The sequence below is a fragment of the Hirundo rustica genome, chromosome 2 (assembly GCF_015227805.2).
Source record: "Hirundo rustica isolate bHirRus1 chromosome 2, bHirRus1.pri.v3, whole genome shotgun sequence".
In the NCBI taxonomy this organism is placed as follows: Eukaryota; Metazoa; Chordata; class Aves; order Passeriformes; family Hirundinidae; genus Hirundo; species Hirundo rustica.
Genome location: NC_053451.1, coordinates 28401326 through 28422339, shown reverse-complemented (window position 1 = coordinate 28422339; position 21014 = coordinate 28401326). Strand labels below are relative to the sequence as shown.

The window sequence follows — 21014 nt, the reverse complement described above, 5'->3', positions numbered from 1 at the left end:
GTGACTATTATGGGATGTTCCGGGGGGTGGGGGTCCTCGCAGTGCGCCCTCTCCTCCGCCCCCCCCGCGCTCTCCCCGCGGGAGGGGGACGTGCCTATTATGGGATGGCAGCCCCGGGAGGCGCAGGGGGGCGCCCTGCCCCGGCGCGCGGGGTCCCGCGCGGGGGGCAGTATTATGGGATGTTTCTTGGTGGGGGTCAGTATTATGGGATGCCGGAGCGAAAGGGGTGCGAGCGTGGGGGAGTATTATGGGATATTTCTCGGGGTGAAGGTGCGGGGGGGTGGGGGGGACAGTATTATGGGATGTTACCGGCGGGAGGGGAGGTTATTATTATGGGATGCCAGGCCGGGCAGTGAGTGGGAAGTTCTGAGGGGAGGGTGAGTATTATGGGATGTCGGGGGGGGGGGGGGGAAGGGGGTGTGTGTTCGCCGGGGAGACGGGGGCGGGGCCTGTTGCCGGGGTCCCAGGGCATATTATGGGATGTAGGCGGGAGGGGGCGGGGCCTAGCCGGGTTTTTTTTTCCCCTTTAAGAGGCGGTGCCGCGGTCGGAGCCATTTTCCCTTCAGCGGCGGCAGCGGCGGGAGAGGAGCCGGGGTCCGGAGCCGGGTGAGGAGCCGGGAGGGAACGAGGGCGGGCGAGGCCATCTGCGGCCGCCCGGGGCGTCCGGGCCAGCACGCGCGTCTCTTTGCCGGGCGCTCCGTCGGCTCCGGCCGCAGCTCCTCCGGGGACGCGCCGTCCGTCCGCCCGGGCGGCCGCAGGACGGGTTCGGCCCCTCCTCCCCCGCCCCGCAACCGCCTCGCCGGTGCCCGCAGCCCGGGCCTGCGGCGCGCCCCGGAGAACGGCGGCCCCTCGCCGCACGCCCGCCGGACTTCCCCGGCCCCGCCCCGCGCCCCCGCCCGGGAGACGGTGCCCCCCGCCCCCGCCCTGCGCCGCGCAGCCCCGCTCCGGGCGGGGGCGGCGGAGCGGGGCTGCCGAGCCCGCCCGGCCTTTTGTGTGCGGCCGGGCAGGGGCAGGGCCAGCGCTGCAGTGCCAGCCTGGGGCGGGCTGGGGCTGCCGGCCAGGGCACCGCGCTGACAGCCGCCCCGCTGGCTCCGGGGCTCCCTTGGAAGCCCGGCTGCCTTGCTTGCCCCGCTGCCTTCTCCCGGGCCGAGGCAGAAATAACCGAGGGCACCCGGCTGCAGAGGACAGGAGAGTTTTCCTTTAGGACAGCTGTTTTGGCTTCCTCGCCAGAGATGAGTTGCTGACTCAGTTTAATATCTGGTGTCCTCAAAGCCTGCTTTATCACAACTCTAAGCTGATACTTGCTCCCAGTGTTTCTATTATCCATAGGCTCCAAAGCCAGTGAAGTTGCTGTCTAAGCTTTCTCACAGATCCTCCTAGCAGCGCTATTGCTTGGGAGAACGGAGTTCAGGTTCGCTGTAACTTTCTCTTTTTCTTTTCAATGAAGTACTGGCCAGACTGGCAAGAAGACGACGACCTGTGTAAGCCCAGGCCTCCCCCAGTGTGGAGGACATGGCTTCGGGCATTGGATCTCCATCACCATGCTCAGGGGGCAGTGATGATGATGAGATGGAGATCCTCTTGAACAACGCTATCCCCCAGCATCCAGGTATGCCGAATCTGCAGGGCATGCATGTGGAGTGGGCATAATGTTGGTCTCAAGCTGCATATGTGAAATGCACGATGTGTTGGGGAATGTGTTTTTGTTTGTTTGTATGGCTTTTTTTCCTGCAAGTCATTGGTATGTTTTTGATATCAGAGTCCCAGGGTTACTTTGAAATGAGAGGCTCGCGGCTTTGTGTCAGGTGAAGCTGACTTTGTTCCAAGCCATTGCAGGTTGTCAGGGCCTGTGCTTAGAGGAGGTGTAGAGGATGGAGGCAGAACGTCCAGTTCTGACGGGGTACCAAAATGCTTGCGAGTTTCAATTTTCAAGAATGGGGAGGGGGAAGAGGGGTAGTATGTGAAAGGGCAGGTTGCCTGGCTTGCTTTCATCTGGGAACTCAGACCGGCTGACGTCCAGAGAAAACTGCCCTGGGCTGTTGCGTGACCCACTTTCCTTCATCACCACACCCAATTATTGAGGTTTCTTGTGATTCTTGCTCCGTGCTGCCTGCTCACCTTTGCTTTTTTTTTAGTCCTTGTAACTTGCTTTTTTCCTTGTGTTTACATCCTCATCATCAACATGAGGCTTGAGTTAGAGCCCTGGGAATTCTTCTGATTTGTTTTTTTTGTTGTTGTTGTTGTTGGTGCTGCTGTTGATGACCTGCTCTGTGGACACGCATCTGGATTCTTCACCTCCTTGTGAAAAAGGAGTGATGTATATAGTTAATCATAGGAAAAGTGTGGGATTTCCTACTAACTCATGCTGGAGTGTTGCAGTGTCATATAAAAGAAGTGTAACTGGAGAAGGGGACATGGTGTTGTGGGGTTTTGGATTTTTGTTTGTTTGGCATTTTTTTCTTAAACCTTGTCTCTGGGGTTTTCTGGTACCTCTGAGATCTTGGGCAGAATGGTATCATCAATAACAGAAATCTTTATGAAAAAAACCTAAATCACTGCAAAATGGAGAGGTTTAGGTGATACCTTGAAAAGGATGGGTCATTAGAGGCTCTGAATCAGAACTTGGGGGAGAAGATGCATGATCCTTGAAGGACCTGGTGTTGCAGCACCATGGGAGCAAAGAGACATCCATTGGTTGGGAATATGGCAGCGGCCAAGCACGGGACTCCAGGTTCTGAGACCTCTATCTCTGCTGTTTCAACCCCGGCTGTGGTACCTCCTCTGACCTGTGGCTTCCTCCATCCTGCCCAGCTCGGGTGGTCAGGAGGCCATTTTCCCTTGGAGGGAGAAGGAGTGACTCTGGCTGTGTGCAGTGGGCGGGGCAGCAGGGGAGGGCGGGTGGCCGCGCTGCTCCTGCAGCCTGCCACAAAGAGAAGGAAGGGCTGTCTGGCTGCCCCTCGGGCCAAGGGCAGCCAGGGAACGGGGGCACACAGATGGAAGTGTGCACGGGTGCTGGGGAACTGGCATGTGTTCTGGCCAGGCAGTCAGCTTGCTAGCTGCTGGGGGAAGGTTCTAATTTGGATCAGAATAGAGTTGCTGAGTAACAACTTCCCTATGGAGGAGGAAAAGTAGTGGCTTACTGGCCTGTATTTTGCATGCAGCTGTAGGGTGTTCTGTACTGCTGAAGAAGCTAGAGGGTTTCTTTTCTGGAGATCCATGGACTCAAACAGTATCCTACTCAGGCTCTCAAATGCATTCGCTGTTTTGCCTCCTTGATATGTGGCTGTTGGTTGTATGCTCTTTCCTCTTCTTGTTGGGTTATGGCAAACTTCTTGTCGCTGGGTTCTGAGTGCAGTTCTGCTTGGAGAGGCAAGATTGTGGAAATGGGTGGTGTTGGGAGGGGAGAAACCCCATTAGATGGTACATTAGGATACAATCTTTGAGTATCTGTTGTGAACAGTAAGAGTTGTAACCATGTCTGTAAGTGTGTAGCAAGGAGCAGACCAGTTGATCTCTGTGAAGGGGGACATCCTGTAGTGTGCAGGTGGAGGTTGAATGAGACTTGTCACCTCTTCACATCCAGAACCTGAAGAAGAGCCTGAAGAAGAGCTTCTGTCAGAGGCTGACACTCCCAAAATCAAGAAGAAGAAGAAGCCCAAGAAACTGAAAGAACCCAAAGTGCCCAAGCTCAGCAAGCGTCAGAAGAAGGAGGTAAGAAAAAGGATTCCTAAGGTCACACTCTAAACTATGGATATATAGGGTGAGGGTGCTTAATGTTGTTGTTGGCCGATAGCAGCAATCTTTTGAATGAATCCTGTAGAGTTTGGGGGGAGAGCAGTGTTTAGTGTTTATCCCAGGGTATTTTCTCATGCCTGATCTCTCCTTCCCTCCCTTCCCAGCTGGGGGACAGCTCTGGTGAGGGGAATGAGTTTGTGGAGGAAGAAGAAGAGGTTCTGCGCTCTGACAGTGAGGGCAGTGATTATACCCCTGGGAAGAAGAAAAAGAAGAAATTAGGACCCAAGAAGGAAAAGAAAAATAAAGCCAAGCGCAAGGAGGAGGAGGAAGAGGAGGAAGAAGATGATGACTCAAAGGTAACAAGCTACCCTGCTGGCTGCTGGCTTCTCATTCCATGTATCTGATTTGGGGATCATTGTGCTCTCCCCTGGTGATTGCATGGGGAGTTAGAACTGTGTAGTCTCTTCTTCCACTAGACCCTCTTGACCTGACCTTTTACCTACCTTGCATTCTTCCCTCTCTACTGCTTTAAGCACACATGGAATTTACATTGAATCCAATACTTTTCCCATTTCCACTGATCTCTTGTGGCTGTGTCCTATGGTAGTGATAAGCAGATGCAGGGGAAAAAAATTCCCTGGGTCATCTGTGGAATGTGGAAGTTCTGCTCAGAGTTGCCATGATTCTCCTTTCATAGGAGCCAAAGTCATCTGCTCAGCTCCTGGAAGACTGGGGCATGGAGGATATTGATCACATCTTCACAGAGGAGGATTACCGCACACTCACCAACTATAAAGCTTTCAGCCAGTTTGTCAGGTGAGCTACAAGCCTACACTTGAAATGACTCAGGAACGAAAAAAGAGATGGGACAAAAACTAGATTTCCTTGATTTTTGGAACTTCAGTGCACACTAGTGTAGTACCTAGAGTGCAAACTGAAGCAACAGTAAAATAATTGATCCCCAGCTTTTTTGGGTTTGGTCATCAAGATGATGCAGGTTCTTGCAGTCCCCTTTCTTCCCTGCTATGCTAAATTCCATTTCTTTTTTCCAAGTCCTCAAACATTTCCATCCTTCACATAGAGTGAAGGATGAGAGTGGGGAGAATCATTGGCTGTTGAGATCAGAGAATAATGTAGTTTGAGATAAAGGTGTTGATGGGGGTGGCAGTGGGGAGGAATAATCTAGATTCCAGGGTGATTCAGTAACCTTTTCTTCCTTTCTTAATGGTACACAGGCCACTTATCGCAGCCAAGAACCCTAAAATAGCAGTGTCGAAGATGATGATGGTACTGGGAGCCAAATGGAGGGAGTTTAGCACAAACAACCCCTTCAAGGGAAGTTCAGGTGCATCTGTGGCAGCTGCTGCAGCTGCAGCTGTTGCAGTAGTCGAGAGTATGGTGACAAACGTGGATGCCGTCCTGCCGCAACCCCCTGTGGATGTGCCACTCAGGAAAGCCAAGACAAAGGAGGGCAAAGGTGAGAGGAAGAGTCTGGCAGGAGGATAGAATGTGAGTGGTATCAAGGCAATGGCCCTTCTGACTCTGCCTCCTGTGTTCCCAGGACCCAATGCCCGGCGGAAGCCAAAGGCCAGTCCGCGTATTCCTGATATCAAGAAACCCAAAACAAAGAAGGTGGCACCACTGAAAATCAAACTGGGAGGATTTGGTTCCAAGCGTAAAAGATCATCGGTAAGTGATGCTCCTTTCTTGACCTTGTGAGGAGAGAGGTCATGATGTGATAGTGATGCTGTGTGTCTGACTGCTGCACCCCAGCATATGTGTCTGAGTAAGAAAGCTTTTCTCTTTCCTCTCTCAGAGTGAAGATGATGATCTGGATGTGGAGTCAGACTTTGATGATGCCAGCATCAACAGCTACTCTGTTTCAGATGGATCTACAAGCCGTAGTAGCCGCAGTCGCAAAAAACTCAAGGCTGGGAAGAAGAAAAAGAAAGGTACAGATACTTGCCAACACTTGGAGACACGCATAGCTAAGTGTATAGAAAGATTAGAGGGTTGTCTGTGTGGAGTTTTGATGTTTAACAGCATACTTAAGGGAGAACTGATTGTGAAGGCAGAACCTGATATTATTTTGAATAAGGAAAATGTTTTCAGGAGTTCTTCCTGGCCTTAAGTGTTCCTTTTATTTCGTGGGTGAAAGGCAGCACAAAGGCATTTATTTTGCTCCTGTTTCCAGGTCTTACTTCTCAGCCTTTTTACTTATATAAAGTAAGAGTTCTGTATTCTGGATCGCTAGATGGCTATGTAGCCTGTTGGGAGAATATACTCCCTGGCTACAGGAAACCTGTGCCTGTGGCTAGTACTACGGTAACTCCTCATCACCCTCTGCAGGTGAGGAGGACTCCACAGTGGCTGTGGATGGCTATGAGACTGATCACCAGGACTACTGTGAGGTGTGCCAGCAGGGAGGAGAAATTATATTGTGTGATACCTGCCCTCGTGCCTACCATATGGTCTGCTTGGACCCAGACATGGAGAAAGCTCCAGAGGGCAAATGGAGCTGCCCACACTGTGTGAGTATTGGAGTCCCCAAATGGTGCAAGAGACCGTGTATGAGGGGGGTGTCAGATGACTTGGGGCTGTTTCTGTGGTAATGAAATAATCACTTTGTTTTTCTGATTTCCCTCTCCTACAGGAAAAAGAGGGCATTCAGTGGGAAGCAAAGGAGGATAACTCAGAAGGTGAGGAAATCCTGGAGGATGTAGTGGGAGATGCTGAGGAAGAGGATGACCACCATATGGAGTTCTGTAGAGTCTGCAAGGATGGAGGAGAGCTGCTGTGCTGTGATGCCTGTCCTTCGTCCTATCACATCCACTGTCTGAATCCCCCGCTGCCTGAGATTCCCAATGGAGAATGGCTGTGTCCTCGCTGCACTGTGAGTTTCTCCCAGTACCATTCTCCTATTGCTACAAGAGGTGATTGAGCTAATCCCTTTGGATCATCATATTTCTGTAGAAGTAGATATTCCTTTGAAGAGTCTCATCATACACTTTTGTCATAAAGCTTAAAGGCCTGACGTTTTGTAGCTGTATTGTGCCTGGACTGATTGCTTTCTCCAGACAGTGGGAAGAACCAGACTACAGCCTTTGGATCTCATGAGATCTCTTCACATGCAGGGCAGTTTTTGGTCCATCATGCCAGGGATCGCTTTTTTGAGGCTCCTGTATCTGTGTAGAAACAGGAGATCAAGTGCAAGCAAAAGTAATTTAAATGGATGCTGAGACAAACTGGTTTTGCACTGTTGTGAGCTTTGTAATGCTAAGACCTTTCTTAGTAGCTGGTTAGGAGAAATACCATGCTTTTCCAGAAAGTTCTTGAAGTAGGTAGTATAAATGGTGTTAACTGCTTTCATTTTGTGATTAAAAACCTAAAGGTGATGAAGAAAAAAAGGCTGCTTATGTTGGGCCCTTAGTTCTGCAGCAAAATATTTTTTGTACAAACTTTCAATGAAGTTGTAGTTGGGCAGACTACTGGGCTCGTCAAGCCTGGAAAATTCTGTCTGTGTAGTGAAACCATGAAAGTGACTCTGTTTCTGCTCCTCAGTGCTTCCACGTTAGAGTACATACTGTGATGCATCAAGCTCTGTTTAACTCCCCAGTGCCCAGCTTTGAAAGGAAAGGTGCAGAAGATCCTGATCTGGAAATGGGGTCAGCCCCCAGTTGGCCCCACACCACCACGCCCACCTGATGCAGACCCCAATGCTCCACCCCCGAAGCCTCTGGAGGGTCGGCCTGAAAGGCAGTTCTTTGTCAAATGGCAGGGCATGTCCTACTGGCACTGCTCCTGGGTGTCAGAGTTGCAGGTGAGTGGAGGAACCTAAGGATGCGTAAGGGTGGGCAGTTGAGGCTAAAACACCTGCTGACTGCTTGTGTCCTGACTGCAGCTGGAGTTGCACTGCCAGGTCATGTTTCGTAACTACCAACGCAAGAATGATATGGATGAACCGCCCTCGGGAGACTTTGGAGGGGAAGAAGAGAAAAGCCGAAAGAGAAAGAACAAGGACCCCAAATACGCTGAGATGGAGGAGCGTTTCTATCGATACGGGATCAAGCCAGAGTGGATGATGATCCATAGGATCCTTAATCATAGGTAGGGGGTGTAACAAAGAGGATTTTCAGCGAAGACCTTGAGCAAGGCTAAGGGAGAGGAGATGAGCTAAACTGCAGTATGACTGGGAGAAACAGGGGGAGTTCTTTGTTGGTATGACATACATTGTTCTGTTTCTGCTGCTTCACTGAGTCCGTCCCTTCCATTTGAATGGGTTGGGGGAATACTGCCATCTCACTGTGCTTGAGACTTAATGCTTTCTTCTGCAGTGTGGATAAGAAGGGAAATGTCCACTATTTGATTAAATGGAGAGACCTGCCCTATGACCAGGCATCCTGGGAAAGTGAAGATGTGGATATTCAAGATTATGACCTCTACAAGCAAGCCTACTGGAATCACAGGTAGGAGAAGTATTCCCTCCAGAGAAAGTACTGCAGTATGTCAGCCTCTAGCACTTGCTGGATTAGTAGATGGAAATGGGCAAGAAGCCTCTTCTAGTTGCTGCCTCCTTATGCCTTTGAGCAGGGACCTTGTGCCTCTCTAGCAGTTCAGGAAGGTTCCAGCCCTGTTCTCTTGAGCCTGTTTGAGTTGGGTGATTGCCCTCCTATTCTCTGCAATAGTTTTCTCTTATCTGCTAATAAAAAGCCTTGAAACTTATATGTACTTGGGACTTTGTCTGCTTAGGGAGCTGATGCGAGGTGAAGAGGGCAGGCCTGGTAAGAAGTTAAAGAAAGTGAAGATGCGGAAACTGGAAAGACCCCCCGAGACTCCCACGGTAGATGTGAGTTACTGTTTCTAGCTTTGGAGCCATCAAATAGAGCTGCGTATTTTGGGGTGTGTGCAGGTAAATAGGAAACCAAAGAGTGAACAGCATATGGTTTAGAGCTCCCTCGTAGCCCAAAGAATAAATGGCATTAGAGACCCTCCAGACAAAGGTGTGTCCATTGGGTCAGACTCCCCAGCTCTCGGTGAAGGGGTTTTACAAAAGAAAATGGCTTCTTCCTGGATGCCTTTGGCCATTTGGAAACTGGGTTTGGTGCCAGTCTGGTTGTCATCTGTGAAGCCTCATCAGTACTGGTGAATATAATGGTGGCTAAAAAAGGACTCTTGTTAGTTATCTAAGTGAGTAAAAGGATTCCAACTCTTCCTTCTTTCCACTCTAGCCAACAGTGAAATATGACCGGCAACCAGAGTACCTCGACGTGACAGGGGGCACCTTGCATCCCTACCAACTGGAAGGGCTGAACTGGCTGCGCTTCTCATGGGCCCAGGGCACAGATACAATCTTGGCTGATGAAATGGGTCTAGGAAAGACTGTGCAGACAGCAGTGTTCCTCTATTCCTTATACAAAGAGGTGAGAGCTGGGAGGTCATTGCCCAGGGAGATTCTGCTGTGTTAGCGATTGCAGTCATCTAATGCTCTTACTGACTCTATTTGTAGGGCCACTCAAAGGGTCCCTTCTTGGTGAGTGCGCCACTGTCCACAATCATCAACTGGGAACGAGAATTTGAGATGTGGGCCCCAGATATGTATGTAGTGACCTACGTCGGGGACAAAGACAGCCGGGCCATCATCCGTGAGAATGAGTTCACTTTTGAGGATAATGCCATACGTGGAGGCAAAAAAGCATCCAGGATGAAGGTACAGAACTCTGCTCTATCACAGGCCTGAATTGAGATGCACTCAACTGACTTGCAGCAGCTGAGATTCAGATACTCTGCTGTCCCTGGGAAATTATGCTTATAGTTTCCAAGGGAAAATAACTGCAAATTGATGACAAGTGGGCGTTTAGACTCTTGCTGTAGACTGTTTAAACACTCCTGCTAGTCTGAACTGATTCAGTACTGGAGAAAGATAAAGTAACACTGACCCTGGGCGAGTCCCTCTGTCTTCCCTACTTAACCTGTGAAGTTGTGCATCTTTTCTACAGATCTAAGTTGGTATCAGAATTGCCACTGTATGTAAAAGACAAATATACAAAAAAATAAGAACTTTTTCATCCTGTGGAATTGGCTGACAGGCCATACCCAGTCATGAGAAATTGCATTTTGTGCCCAGACAGGAAGGAAGAGCCTGACCTAGGTGGCTACTTTTTGTAGAACTTAAGTCTTCCTAGTAAAACCAAGATGGAAGCTAAAGCATTTTCAGTGGCAGAGGCAGATAGACTCATTTCCTTCCTTTTGAAATGGAGAACAGCCTTAAGTAGTAATAGTAATTTAAATTCCATGGTAAACTGTTTCTGTTTTGAAGTCTTAGCTTTCTGATGAGCCACTCTTCTCTAAATCTCAATTCTCTTAACATGCTTCTACTCACTACTTATTTGTTAAATATCTCTGATAGAGTATTTGGCATCTGTCCAAACATGGCAGTTACTTGAGGGGGTTGAGGAGACTTACATGTGTTGAGAGCAATAGGGAATTAAAAGGCTGAAATGGTTTGGGCAGCAATTCGAATCTTGTGACAGCGGACTGGGGTTATGAAAGGTCTTGCTGTGCTGTTGATCAGAGCTCATCAGGATAACTGAGTGGAGGAACGCTGCATCCTCTATCCCATTACATGTTCATCCTTTTCCTTTGCAGAAGGAGGCTGCTGTCAAGTTCCACGTGCTTCTCACCTCCTATGAATTGATCACAATTGATATGGCCATACTAGGCTCCATTGACTGGGCCTGTCTCATTGTGGATGAAGCTCACAGACTGAAGAACAATCAGTCTAAGGTACAGAGAAGCATAGGTGGTTCATGGGCATGGCATATGTTGCAGGGGAGAGAGACAGCTCTTAGTCATTTGTTCAGTAGTAAATTTGATGTGTTATATTAAAAAGAAAAATCAACAGCCTGCATTTGGAGATCAGTCATCATTGGCAACAAGTTTACTTACAGGGATCACTGGTTAATGTAGCCTTCTTTCCACGTGAATGGGCAATTGGTGTAGACTGAAAAACAGAAAAACCTGGATGTGGTTGTTGCTCTCAAATACAAAATGACTTCTCTGAAAGCAGATCACATACATGCACCACCTCTATTCTGAAAAGGTTTACCATGCTGAGCATAAAACGTGCTCCATGGGCAGAATTACCCTGCTCCCAGAGTAGGCTTGCTCTCTGCATTCATCTGGCTTTGTAGCAGAACTAACTAGGTGTTAGAGAAATGGAAGGTGAGCAGAGGTGTTCAGAAATGCCTAGGTAGGTGCTGAAAGCTGCTTTAATATGAGCCTGCACCTCACCTAAGCTTGTTTGAATTGAGTAGACTTGACTACTTTTCTTAATCCAGCTCCTCCCTAGGCCTTGTGCCTTGATTTGTCTGTCTTCTGCTGGATTCTCGTGCTCAGTACGCCAAAAACAATTATTATTGGAAAGCTGGTTGTAGAGGTTCTTGGAGACTGTAAGACAAAATTGCTGCTTGATTTCTTTTTTTTTGTTTGTTTTGTTCAAATGGTTTTAGTGTTTCGGATCTTGGCATGAGGCATCTTCCTGAGACATCACAGCTGTGCTTGCAGTTCAGTTTCTAGATCTTTTGTTGTAGGCACTAAGGCTGGATGCTGTTCTATGCTTAACATTGATGCCACTGGAAGCAGCAATGAATGCTTACTATTAACATGCATTAATTGAAAGAGGATGTAAAGGCTCAAGGTCACTCTGTGGCACTATGCAGAACCATCAAATCTTCTACAGCAGTTTCCTGTCCTCTAAGAACAGCTTATAGGTGTTCGGCTGCAAGATAGATAGGTCAGATGCTTCTTGACAAATTTGGGTTATCTCCTAGAGTTTTGCAGATATAATTAGTAACTTCCACATTTGATTCCAAAATAAGAGTATTTTTAACCATAACTACATAAAAAGATACTTGCCTGTGGAGGCCACTAGAAGTACTCTTCCGATGCAGTAACCAAAACATAACTGATTTGGTTTTTGTTTGCCATCTAGTACAGCTGCCTTCATTAAGTTTGACCTTGTATCGTGCTGAGTGTGAGATAAGCAAAGAAATGGCCAAGCTCATAAATAAACTACTGCTTTACTGTCAGTTTGTGCGTGTGAGCATGGTACGCTTGTGCTTTTCAGTGCAGTAGTTTAACTGCTCAGTACATCTGTCTGGAATTACTTCATTGTTGTGAAAACCAGTGCAAATTACCTTCAAGACACATTGGCAAACCCTTAGCTCTCTTTCTCCTCTGCTTGTTCAGAACTCTGGAACACTGCCAGGAGTGATAGGAATAGGAAGAGTGACTTAGTTATTTCTAGAATTCTCAAGGCAGAGTAGTTGTAGGAATGTGGAAGACTAATTTAGCAAGAAAAAATACATAGTGTAGCCATCTAGAAATGATTTGTGGTCTGAAAGATTGTAACTTGTGAAAGCAAAGGAAACCTACCTGATGGCTCAGAGGATTTGCTGCAGTCATGGTTTAGCTGTGCAGAACAATGATCCAAATAAGATCAGTCTAGTAACCCTGGCTGGAATGTGAACTACTTGGAACTCTTGTCCAAACAGCTGATGTGATCTAAATTGAACCCTAGATTGGTGTCAACTTTCTTTCTAGATCTTTTTTTGTAAGGCTATGACTTAATAAGCCTTTGATGTATTCATGTATGTGTTTTGATTTATTTTCCCACTCTCTTCCCTGCTCTCTCTTTTCCAGTTCTTCCGTGTGCTGAATGGTTACTCCCTCCAGCACAAGCTGCTGCTTACAGGAACTCCCCTGCAGAACAACCTGGAAGAACTGTTCCACCTGCTGAACTTCCTGACGCCCGAGAGATTCCAGTATGTCTTGCAGTGCAAGTCAGCCTGCCTGTCTCGATATTCCTTTCCCCTCGCTTGCTCTTTTGCTCTTTTCCCTTTGTGCCCTTGGCTGAGTGTCTGTTTCCCTGCAGTAACTTGGAGGGCTTCCTAGAAGAGTTTGCGGATATTGCCAAGGAAGATCAGATCAAGAAGCTGCACGACATGCTGGGCCCACATATGCTGAGGCGTCTCAAGGCTGATGTTTTCAAGAATATGCCATCGAAGACTGAACTCATTGTCAGAGTGGAGCTGAGTCCCATGCAGAAGTGAGTGTGGGGATGGAGAAAGCACCTGCTGCTGAGCTGCTGTGTCTGCTCTGCAGTTTCAAAGAGGGTGCTGCAACAGCCTTATCCTTATTCTGCAGGGTCTTCTTTTTCTGCACAGTGGGCTGCCAACAGAGTAGAGGAAGGACTAATCCTGTGTAATCTGGTGTAAAGGAAAAAGAGATAGTGAGTGCCACTGGCAGAGCCTAGGTAGCTGACAAGTAATGCCAGAAGCTGTGCAGGGTTTAGCAAGAGAAGAGTAGGTTAGTCATTCTCATGACAACTGTCTGAGCTGTTTTATTTTCTTTTTTGTTTTCAGGAAATACTATAAATACATTTTGACAAGAAACTTTGAGGCACTGAATGCACGGGGTGGTGGTAACCAAGTCTCATTGCTCAATGTTGTTATGGATCTGAAGAAGTGCTGTAACCACCCCTACCTCTTTCCTGTGGCTGCTATGGTATGTCCAGTCACTTAGTCTGTATAAACAAGTTCTCTGCTGGCTGTTATCAGGAAGTTAGCTCCCTAGGTGATGCTTGGAGGGGTTCCCATTTCTCCCTTTTTGCTCCTATGTGGTTTTTTTTTCATCCTGTCTTTATTTAGACCAAATATGCTTGAAAGGCCATTTCTTTTCCAGCACACTTATATGACAGATAGGAGCTATCTTTTCACTCATGTGAGGTGGTGAGGACTGTAAGAGTAGGGACTAAGTAAGAAAAGAGGAGGGATATGTAAGAGTCAAATTGGGAGAGAACAGGCACAGGTATTCCCTACAGGCAGTGCTATACCTTGTGGTTGTGCCAAGCTAAGTGACCAGGTGTCAGCCAGCATCAGCTGGGGACTAAGACCAAGTTACGTCCCTTCAAGCTGTTTCTGTCCCTTGCCCCTTATTCCCTCTTTCTCTTTTTCTATTTAGGAAGCTCCAAAAATGCCAAATGGCATGTATGATGGTAGTGCACTCATTCGAGCCTCTGGAAAGCTGTTGCTGCTCCAGAAAATGTTAAAGAATCTGAAGGAAGGAGGTCACAGAGTGCTCATATTCTCTCAGGTATATGGAGAAAAACCTTCAGGCCTGGAATACTTTTTCTGAGAAAGAAGTCTGTTGATCTGGTATCCACTTGTCCCTCACTCTTCTTTGGTGGTGTTTTTCTGAAATGCAGATGACTAAAATGTTGGACCTTCTAGAAGATTTTTTGGAGCACGAAGGGTACAAATATGAGCGGATTGATGGAGGAATCACAGGGAACATGCGTCAGGAGGCTATTGATCGCTTCAATGGTATAGTCTCCTACTTCTCTAAAATGAAAGCTTGCCTTATATGTGCTTAATGCTCATCATAGGATTGTTGTGCTCCAAGTCTTCTATTGCTTTCCTTTAAATTAGTAGCAATTCCCTGTCAGGTGATGTGGGTCAGTTACAAATCCTTCTTTGAGTATTGCACACTCCCTTGATTACTTTTGTTTTCTTTTTTTAATCTAAGCTCCTGGAGCTCAGCAGTTCTGCTTTCTGCTTTCAACTCGAGCTGGGGGTCTTGGTATTAACTTGGCCACAGCAGATACTGTGATTATCTACGATTCAGACTGGAACCCCCACAATGATATCCAGGTGAGTCTGAATGAGATCACTCACTATGGAGTAACCCTGAGAAGGAGGAGAAATTAAATCATCAGAAAGAGTGAAGGAGTGTGAGGCTTCCCCTCTAGAAATGTGCAAAATTAGAGCAGTGAGGATGGATAGAGGTGGGAAGGGAAATAGTGGAGGGATCTTCTAGGGCACAGTCTTCACTCAAGCTAAGAGCTGACGTGAAGGCAGGTGGGAAGCTTGTGGACGTAGGTGGGGTGTATCAGACTACTGCTTGTGCAGCTCTAGATTGTTCTGAGCACATCTCTTTTCTAGGCCTTCAGCCGTGCACACAGAATTGGACAGAACAAGAAAGTGATGATCTACCGCTTTGTGACGAGGGCCTCAGTGGAGGAGCGTATCACTCAGGTGGCCAAGAAGAAGATGATGCTAACTCATCTGGTAGTGAGACCAGGGTTGGGCTCCAAGACAGGCTCCATGTCCAAACAGGAACTTGATGACATTCTCAAATTTGGCACTGAAGAGCTCTTCAAGGATGAGGCTACTGAGGGGGGTGAGTGCCTGGGAGTAGAACTGAAGGGGGTGGGGAGATCTGGCTCCTTATTTAGTGAGAGACTGTAGATACAGTGCTGATTTTAGCTCTACAGAGAGGGTCTGGGGTGGCATTCCCTTTTGCTGTCCATTGAGATCCATACAGCAATGTACTCTTCCTTCAGGGGATAACAAAGAAGGTGAGGACAGTAGTGTCATCCACTATGATGACAAAGCAATTGAGCGTCTGCTGGATCGGAACCAGGATGAAACAGAAGATACAGAACTTCAGGGCATGAATGAATATCTCAGCTCCTTCAAGGTGGCCCAGTATGTGGTTCGTGAGGAGGAGATGGGGGTGAGTATGAGGTGGATGTCAGCTAATATGTTCTCCTGAGTGGTGGAGGATCAATTAAGTTAATTGAGCTCCAAAGCTTTTAATGCCAAGCAGGCAGGCATATATCTGCTATGACAGGCTGGGACTTGGAGCACAGGGCCCTAAATTTGCCTTTCTGGCAGGAGGAAGAGGAGGTTGAACGGGAAATTATTAAGCAGGAGGAATCGGTGGATCCCGATTACTGGGAGAAACTTCTCCGTCACCATTATGAGCAGCAACAGGAGGATCTGGCCAGGAATCTGGGCAAGGGCAAACGTATCCGCAAGCAAGTTAACTACAACGACGGCTCGCAGGAGGATAGAGGTACAAATCCACGGGACCTTGAGGGAAAAACGGGTGAAAGTATACGCTGCTGGGAAGTAACGGAGTAGCGTCTCAGGCTCACGTGCTGTTTTTCTTTCAGACTGGCAGGATGACCAGTCAGATAATCAGTCAGACTATTCAGTTGCTTCTGAAGAAGGAGACGAGGACTTTGATGAGAGGTCTGAAGGTAAGTTCTGCTGGAGCCAGAGTTCCTGGGTTGATTTAGGTTGCTTTGAGCGTGGACCATTTGGGACTTGATTTGGGTGATTTATACGTTTTGTGGTGCTTTCCTGCTGGGACAACATTCACACAACAATACGCTGTGCATTGTCTCTTAGCTGCATTTCTCTTTTCAGCAGCTCGTCGGCCCAGCCGCAAGGGCCTGAGAAATGATAAGGATAAGCCTCTGCCTCCCTTACTGGCCCGTGTGGGAGGGAACATAGAGGTAAGTTGTACCAGGGAAGGCATTTGCATCCCAGCTGCTCCTGTATTCCTCTTGCCATATCCGTCTGTCCGCTCCCTCGTTCTAGGTGTTGGGTTTCAACGCTCGCCAGCGGAAAGCCTTCCTCAATGCTATCATGCGCTATGGAATGCCACCTCAGGATGCCTTCACCACTCAGTGGCTTGTTCGGGACCTCCGTGGCAAATCAGAGAAAGAGTTCAAGTGAGTCTGCATTAGGCAGGAATAGAAGACTGACAGCAACTAGTCCTTTTGGGGAGGAATGAGAATTGGACCTTTTCTTGGAGACTGTATTTCCTTAATGTATTGGTTGACTTTTTGTGGGAGAATGAAGTATGAGCTGCGATTGCTGCTAACTCCCTTACTTGGACCTGACTCTTCAGTCACCAAAAGCAAATGCTTTTATAGGAGTAGCATGGCTCTACAAGCATGTAATGAATACTCTCCCAGAGTCTTTCTTGGGTTTATGATTGTTTCTGGCTCAAGACTCTTGAGTTAGCTGTGTGTCCTCTATGTACATAGTGATTCTGTTAGGAAATTCTCCCTTGAAGGAGCCTGGAGCCCCAGACCTTGTGACTATGGGTTAAGAGTCTCAGGGTAATTTCCCTGCTGTGCTGGAGGGGGTCTAACAATGCACGTCTCCAGATAATGCAATCTGTGAACTAATTGCCTGTCTCTCGATGGCTGCAGGGCCTATGTCTCACTGTTCATGCGCCATTTATGTGAACCTGGAGCTGATGGTGCAGAGACCTTTGCGGATGGGGTCCCACGGGAAGGTCTTTCTCGACAGCACGTCCTTACTCGCATTGGGGTCATGTCTCTTATACGTAAAAAGGTAGGTGCCTGGCAGAGCAGTGTGGCCTTTGCTGGCCATACAACTGTAGTCACTGGGGCCTTAGGTTAGAGTGTTACTTCTCCTTTCACACCTACTTTCATTGTGTGCTCAGTGGCCTGCCTCTGCCGGTGTAAGGATGAGCTTTGTATGGCTCTTCTAGTGATGCGTCATTCTTTCTCTCTTGTGCAGGTGCAGGAATTTGAGCATGTGAATGGCCGCTGGAGTATGCCAGAACTGGCAGAGATAGAGGAGAACAAGAAACTTTCACAGCCCAGCTCCCCCTCTCCCAAAACTCCGACTCCTTCGACACCAGGGGATACACAGCCAAACACACCTGCCCCTGTTCCTCCACCTGGTGAGGGCTCCCCTCCTGTTCAGCCCTGCGTCCTGACCTTATCCTGGCTGTTCCCCTCACCGGAACTGTGGTGGTGGGGTCTGGGGGTGGACGCAGATCAGCTTACTCTCGTGTTAGGAGGGCTGCCAAAGACATGTGCAAGCCCTTAAAGGCAAGAGAGGACACTGGCTTTCCTGGGATGAGAGACACCAGTGAGAAGCCCAGCATTTGTAGCGGGTGGGAAAAGGGGGGTGGGGGGTGTCATGTTAGTTCCATTTTGAGGGGTCTATGGAGAAAAAGGGGCTTTGTGACAGGGAAGACGTTACTGATTTGCTTCTCTTTTGTCTGCTGCGCTGCTCTGGCCTGGGGAATACACAGAAGATGGAGTAAAAGTAGAAGAAGGAGCTAGTGCTAAGGAGCAAGGAGAAGCGGCTGAACCAGAGAAGGAGCTCAGTGCCTCTGCTACTGAAACAGAGGCCCCTGTGGAGGTGGGTTTTGGCTTTTTTTGCCTTGTAATTTTCCTTGTGAATTTCTCTGCTTCTGCCTCCTCTTCGTTTCAGCTGAGGCAGAGATGAGTTTTTAGAGCGATACCTAAAGATAACTCTCTGGTCCTCAGAATTGGCCTCTCTCAGTTTTGTGTCTCTTTGCTTTTCAAATGACTGGTCTGTTGTCATGCACTGCTTGTACTTTGTGTCTCACTGATGGCTGTCCTCAGCAGTGTGCTCAGCCTGTGGAGACACCGCCCCAGGAAGCAAAATCCCCAGTGAACTCCACAGAAGCAGATGAAAAAAAAGTAGAGGAAACAGAAGTGAAGGAAAGACCAGATGAGCCAATGGAAGTAGAAAGCAAAGGTATAAAGCACTTCATCCAAAAGAAATAGGCTTGAATGTAGAAAATCAGTGGGAAGTTACAGAATAGCATTGGTTGAAGAACAAAACTGTGGACTTGCTATCTCACATTTCCCCTTCTTTCCTGCAGCTGATGTGGAGAAAGTGGAAGACAGAGCAGCTACTGAAAATCCCTCTGACCCTCCTGTAATCACTCTGGATGAGAAAGGTAAGGCCTGATGACTCCCTTCTCTCCTTTAACCCTTCTGCAAGGATTTCTTGTGGGTCCAGCTTGTGGTGTCTGCCATGTTTGTTGTAATAATTTCCTGTGCGTACAGATGAGAAAAAGGATGATGATAAGAGAGACGTGGTGATGCTGCAGAACGGAGAGATGCTGAAGGAGTCAGCAGATGAAAGGCACAAGAAGGCAGTAAAGCAGCGCTTCATGTTCAACATAGCAGATGGTGGTTTCACTGGTATGAGATGTTTATCTGCTTGAACGTGTTTAGAAGCTCCTGCTTATGTTTGTGCAATAACTTCCAACTGTTCTGGTGTCTCTTGCTTTTCCAGAACTACACTCCCTTTGGCAGAATGAAGAGCGGGCTGCAACTGTCACCAAGAAGACCTATGAGATCTGGCATCGGCGTCACGACTACTGGCTCCTAGCTGGGATTATCAAGTATCCTTGCCATGACAGACACATTCTCCCACCTTGTACATAATTTGTCACGGTGAAAGTGACCGTTCTGGATCTGACTGGAGTAGGTTAAGTGAGAGAGCGCTTTGTCTTCTTTGCAGGAGTGAAAGTGATGGTGGGAAGGGGAGCTTCTTGCAGCACAGTTAAGACTTAGCAGGTCATAGTTCTCATTCCTTTTCCTTGGCTCCTGTTCGTCCCCTCTCTGTACCCCCTTTTCCCCCTCCCTCTGGAGAACAGTACTGCCTGGGCTGTGTATTCCCTTGTTTTCACTGCCTTTGTTTGCCTGAGCTCATCCCATCTCAGTCATGGCTATGCCCGTTGGCAGGATATTCAGAATGATCCGCGTTACGCCATCCTCAATGAACCCTTCAAGGGTGAGATGAACAGGGGTAACTTCCTGGAAATAAAGAATAAGTTCTTGGCAAGGAGATTTAAGGTAAGGATTTCCTTTTAGAGTGATAACTGCCTGGATCTCTTAAGAATGAATTCTTGCGGTTCTGTGTTTCCACCGAGAAAGTCATGTAGGTCTCAGTCTTGGGTCAAAACGTTGATTGACTATAGACTGAATGATCAGTTCTGCACTGACAGGATTCCAGCTGATTTCTCCAAATGCTTACAGGATTTTAGACTTTTTCTATAAATAGGATGGAATACTTTTCCCTTGGGTTCAAAGAGTAATCTCCATCCCATTTGCCTCCTAAAGAATGTGTAAAAAGAATCAAAAAGAATGAAAATACAGAGGAGTCGTAGTAGTCTGTTAAACCCAATGTACCCTGCCTTTCTTGTGTATCTGACTTTGCTTCATGAAGCCCTCACTGTTTTGGGCTACTACGTAGTAAAACCAGCTGGTGAAAGGAGATTCAGCAACACGATCTCACTTTTATGGAATGGTGGGGCATTGGATTAGGAGAAGACTGGGGGTGCAAACAAGGCTCCTTCTCAGGCAGCTGCTGAAATGAGTATTCCTGCCCCACCTTGCAGCTCCTGGAGCAAGCGCTGGTGATCGAGGAACAGTTGCGGCGAGCTGCCTATCTGAACATGTCCGAAGACCCATCTCACCCATCCATGGCTCTGAACACGCGTTTTGCAGAGGTGGAATGCCTGGCTGAGAGCCACCAGCACCTATCCAAGGAGTCAATGGCTGGGAACAAACCAGCCAATGCTGTGCTGCACAAAGGTAATGCGGTGTGCTAAACAAGGATTGGATAGGCGTGCAGCAGCGCTGTCCCCTCTGGGGTGTCCCTTTCCCCTCCGAACAGATGTCCCTTTCTCTTGTAGTTCTGAAGCAGCTGGAGGAGCTTTTGAGTGACATGAAGGCAGATGTGACTCGCCTACCTGCCACGATTGCCCGCATCCCACCCGTGGCAGTGCGCCTCCAGATGTCAGAGCGCAACATCCTGAGCCGCCTGGCCAACCGCAGCAGCGAGCCGCCGCCGCCCCCGCCCCAACAAGTACGTACTCTCTCCGGTCAGTAAGGGAGCCAGGGGGGAGGGAGGGGCCCCCCCGTGGGCCAGGCTGGGCTCTGGGGACCAGCCCGTGAGTCTCAGGTCCTCTTCTCTCGCCCTACAGGTCGCCCAGCAGCAGTGAGTTCCTGGCCCAGTGCTGTTGACCTTTCGGCCAAGCTGAAGTGACCCCCCTAGCCCACCCCTTCACACTCTACCCCTCTGCCTGACATTCCTGACTGGGTGCTGTTTCCCTCCATGGAAGCTGCTGCTCAGGTCTCTGGAAGGAGGAGAAACTCCTTCCTCTGCAGCCAGCCCGTTGGAGCAAGGAGTGTGTTTAGGAGACAGGGGGATGGATGTATGATGGACTCTGTATATAGTGACTGGAGGCCCCAGCGCCATGTCTGTTACATGGAGAACCTGGCTGCATTGCTCGTTGCCTCCGCCTGGAATTCCAGTTTTCGTTCTTAATTTTATTTTGAGTTTGTTTACTGAGACAAGTGCGCAGGCAAGACCCAAGCAAAAGCCAGGACAGAGACAAAGCTACCTCCATCAAAATCCTTTTTAATACAAAAACTGACCGGACTTGTCAACTAATACGCAGCTTGAAGACAAAAGAAAACAACAATGAAAAACCAACAAAAAACAGAGCAAAACGTTGATAAAACTGAAAAATAAAGTTTCCTTGTATTTTATCTTGTTCTCTCTGTTAAGTAAGTATATGGTCTCAACCTTGAAAGAAGAGGTAGTCATGTCTTTCTGCTGTAT

The 21014-nt window shown here is 48.2% G+C and overlaps 1 protein-coding gene and 1 non-coding gene across 16 annotated transcripts; both read left to right on the top strand.

The window, feature by feature from the left end:
* The first annotated feature begins 531 nt into the window (after positions 1-531).
* Positions 532-20941, top strand: CHD4 (chromodomain helicase DNA binding protein 4). 15 transcript variants are annotated; one of them, XM_040054611.2, is made up of 40 exons: positions 532-606; positions 1448-1609; positions 3584-3711; positions 3900-4091; positions 4433-4551; positions 4971-5212; positions 5297-5424; positions 5552-5687; positions 6085-6266; positions 6389-6628; positions 7352-7555; positions 7637-7842; positions 8070-8201; positions 8485-8581; positions 8964-9155; positions 9242-9442; positions 10381-10518; positions 12436-12557; positions 12668-12841; positions 13158-13299; positions 13756-13887; positions 14000-14117; positions 14320-14444; positions 14736-14973; positions 15137-15309; positions 15471-15651; positions 15752-15838; positions 16011-16096; positions 16182-16315; positions 16802-16946; positions 17136-17301; positions 17659-17768; positions 17999-18131; positions 18259-18336; positions 18446-18583; positions 18678-18786; positions 19108-19240; positions 19786-19981; positions 20083-20255; positions 20374-20941. In XM_040054611.2, the coding sequence occupies exons 2-40, from the start codon at positions 1513-1515 to the stop codon at positions 20389-20391; spliced, it is 5745 nt and encodes a 1914-aa protein (XP_039910545.1). In that variant the 5' UTR covers positions 532-606; positions 1448-1512; the 3' UTR covers positions 20392-20941. The 15 variants fall into 15 exon arrangements, with proteins under 15 accessions (XP_039910545.1, XP_039910538.1, XP_039910540.1 ...); XM_040054604.2 differs by having other exon boundaries at positions 20352-20941; XM_040054606.2 differs by having other exon boundaries at positions 20083-20271.
* Positions 17329-17467, top strand: LOC120749718 (small Cajal body-specific RNA 11). The gene has a single exon (XR_005699768.1). It is a non-coding gene; the product is annotated as a small Cajal body-specific RNA 11 (non-coding RNA).
* Positions 20942-21014: the final 73 nt, after the last annotated feature.

Coding starts and splice junctions, on each gene's coding strand:
- CHD4 (XM_040054597.2), top strand. CDS start 1,513: ATGGCTTCGGGCATTGGATCTCCATCACCATGCTCAGGGGGCAGTGAT. Junction 8,582..8,963: donor CCGAGACTCCCACGGTAGAT/GTGAGTTACTGT, acceptor TTTCCACTCTAG/CCAACAGTGAAATATGACCG. Junction 20,256..20,351: donor CGCCGCCCCCGCCCCAACAA/GTACGTACTCTC, acceptor CGTGAGTCTCAG/GTCCTCTTCTCTCGCCCTAC.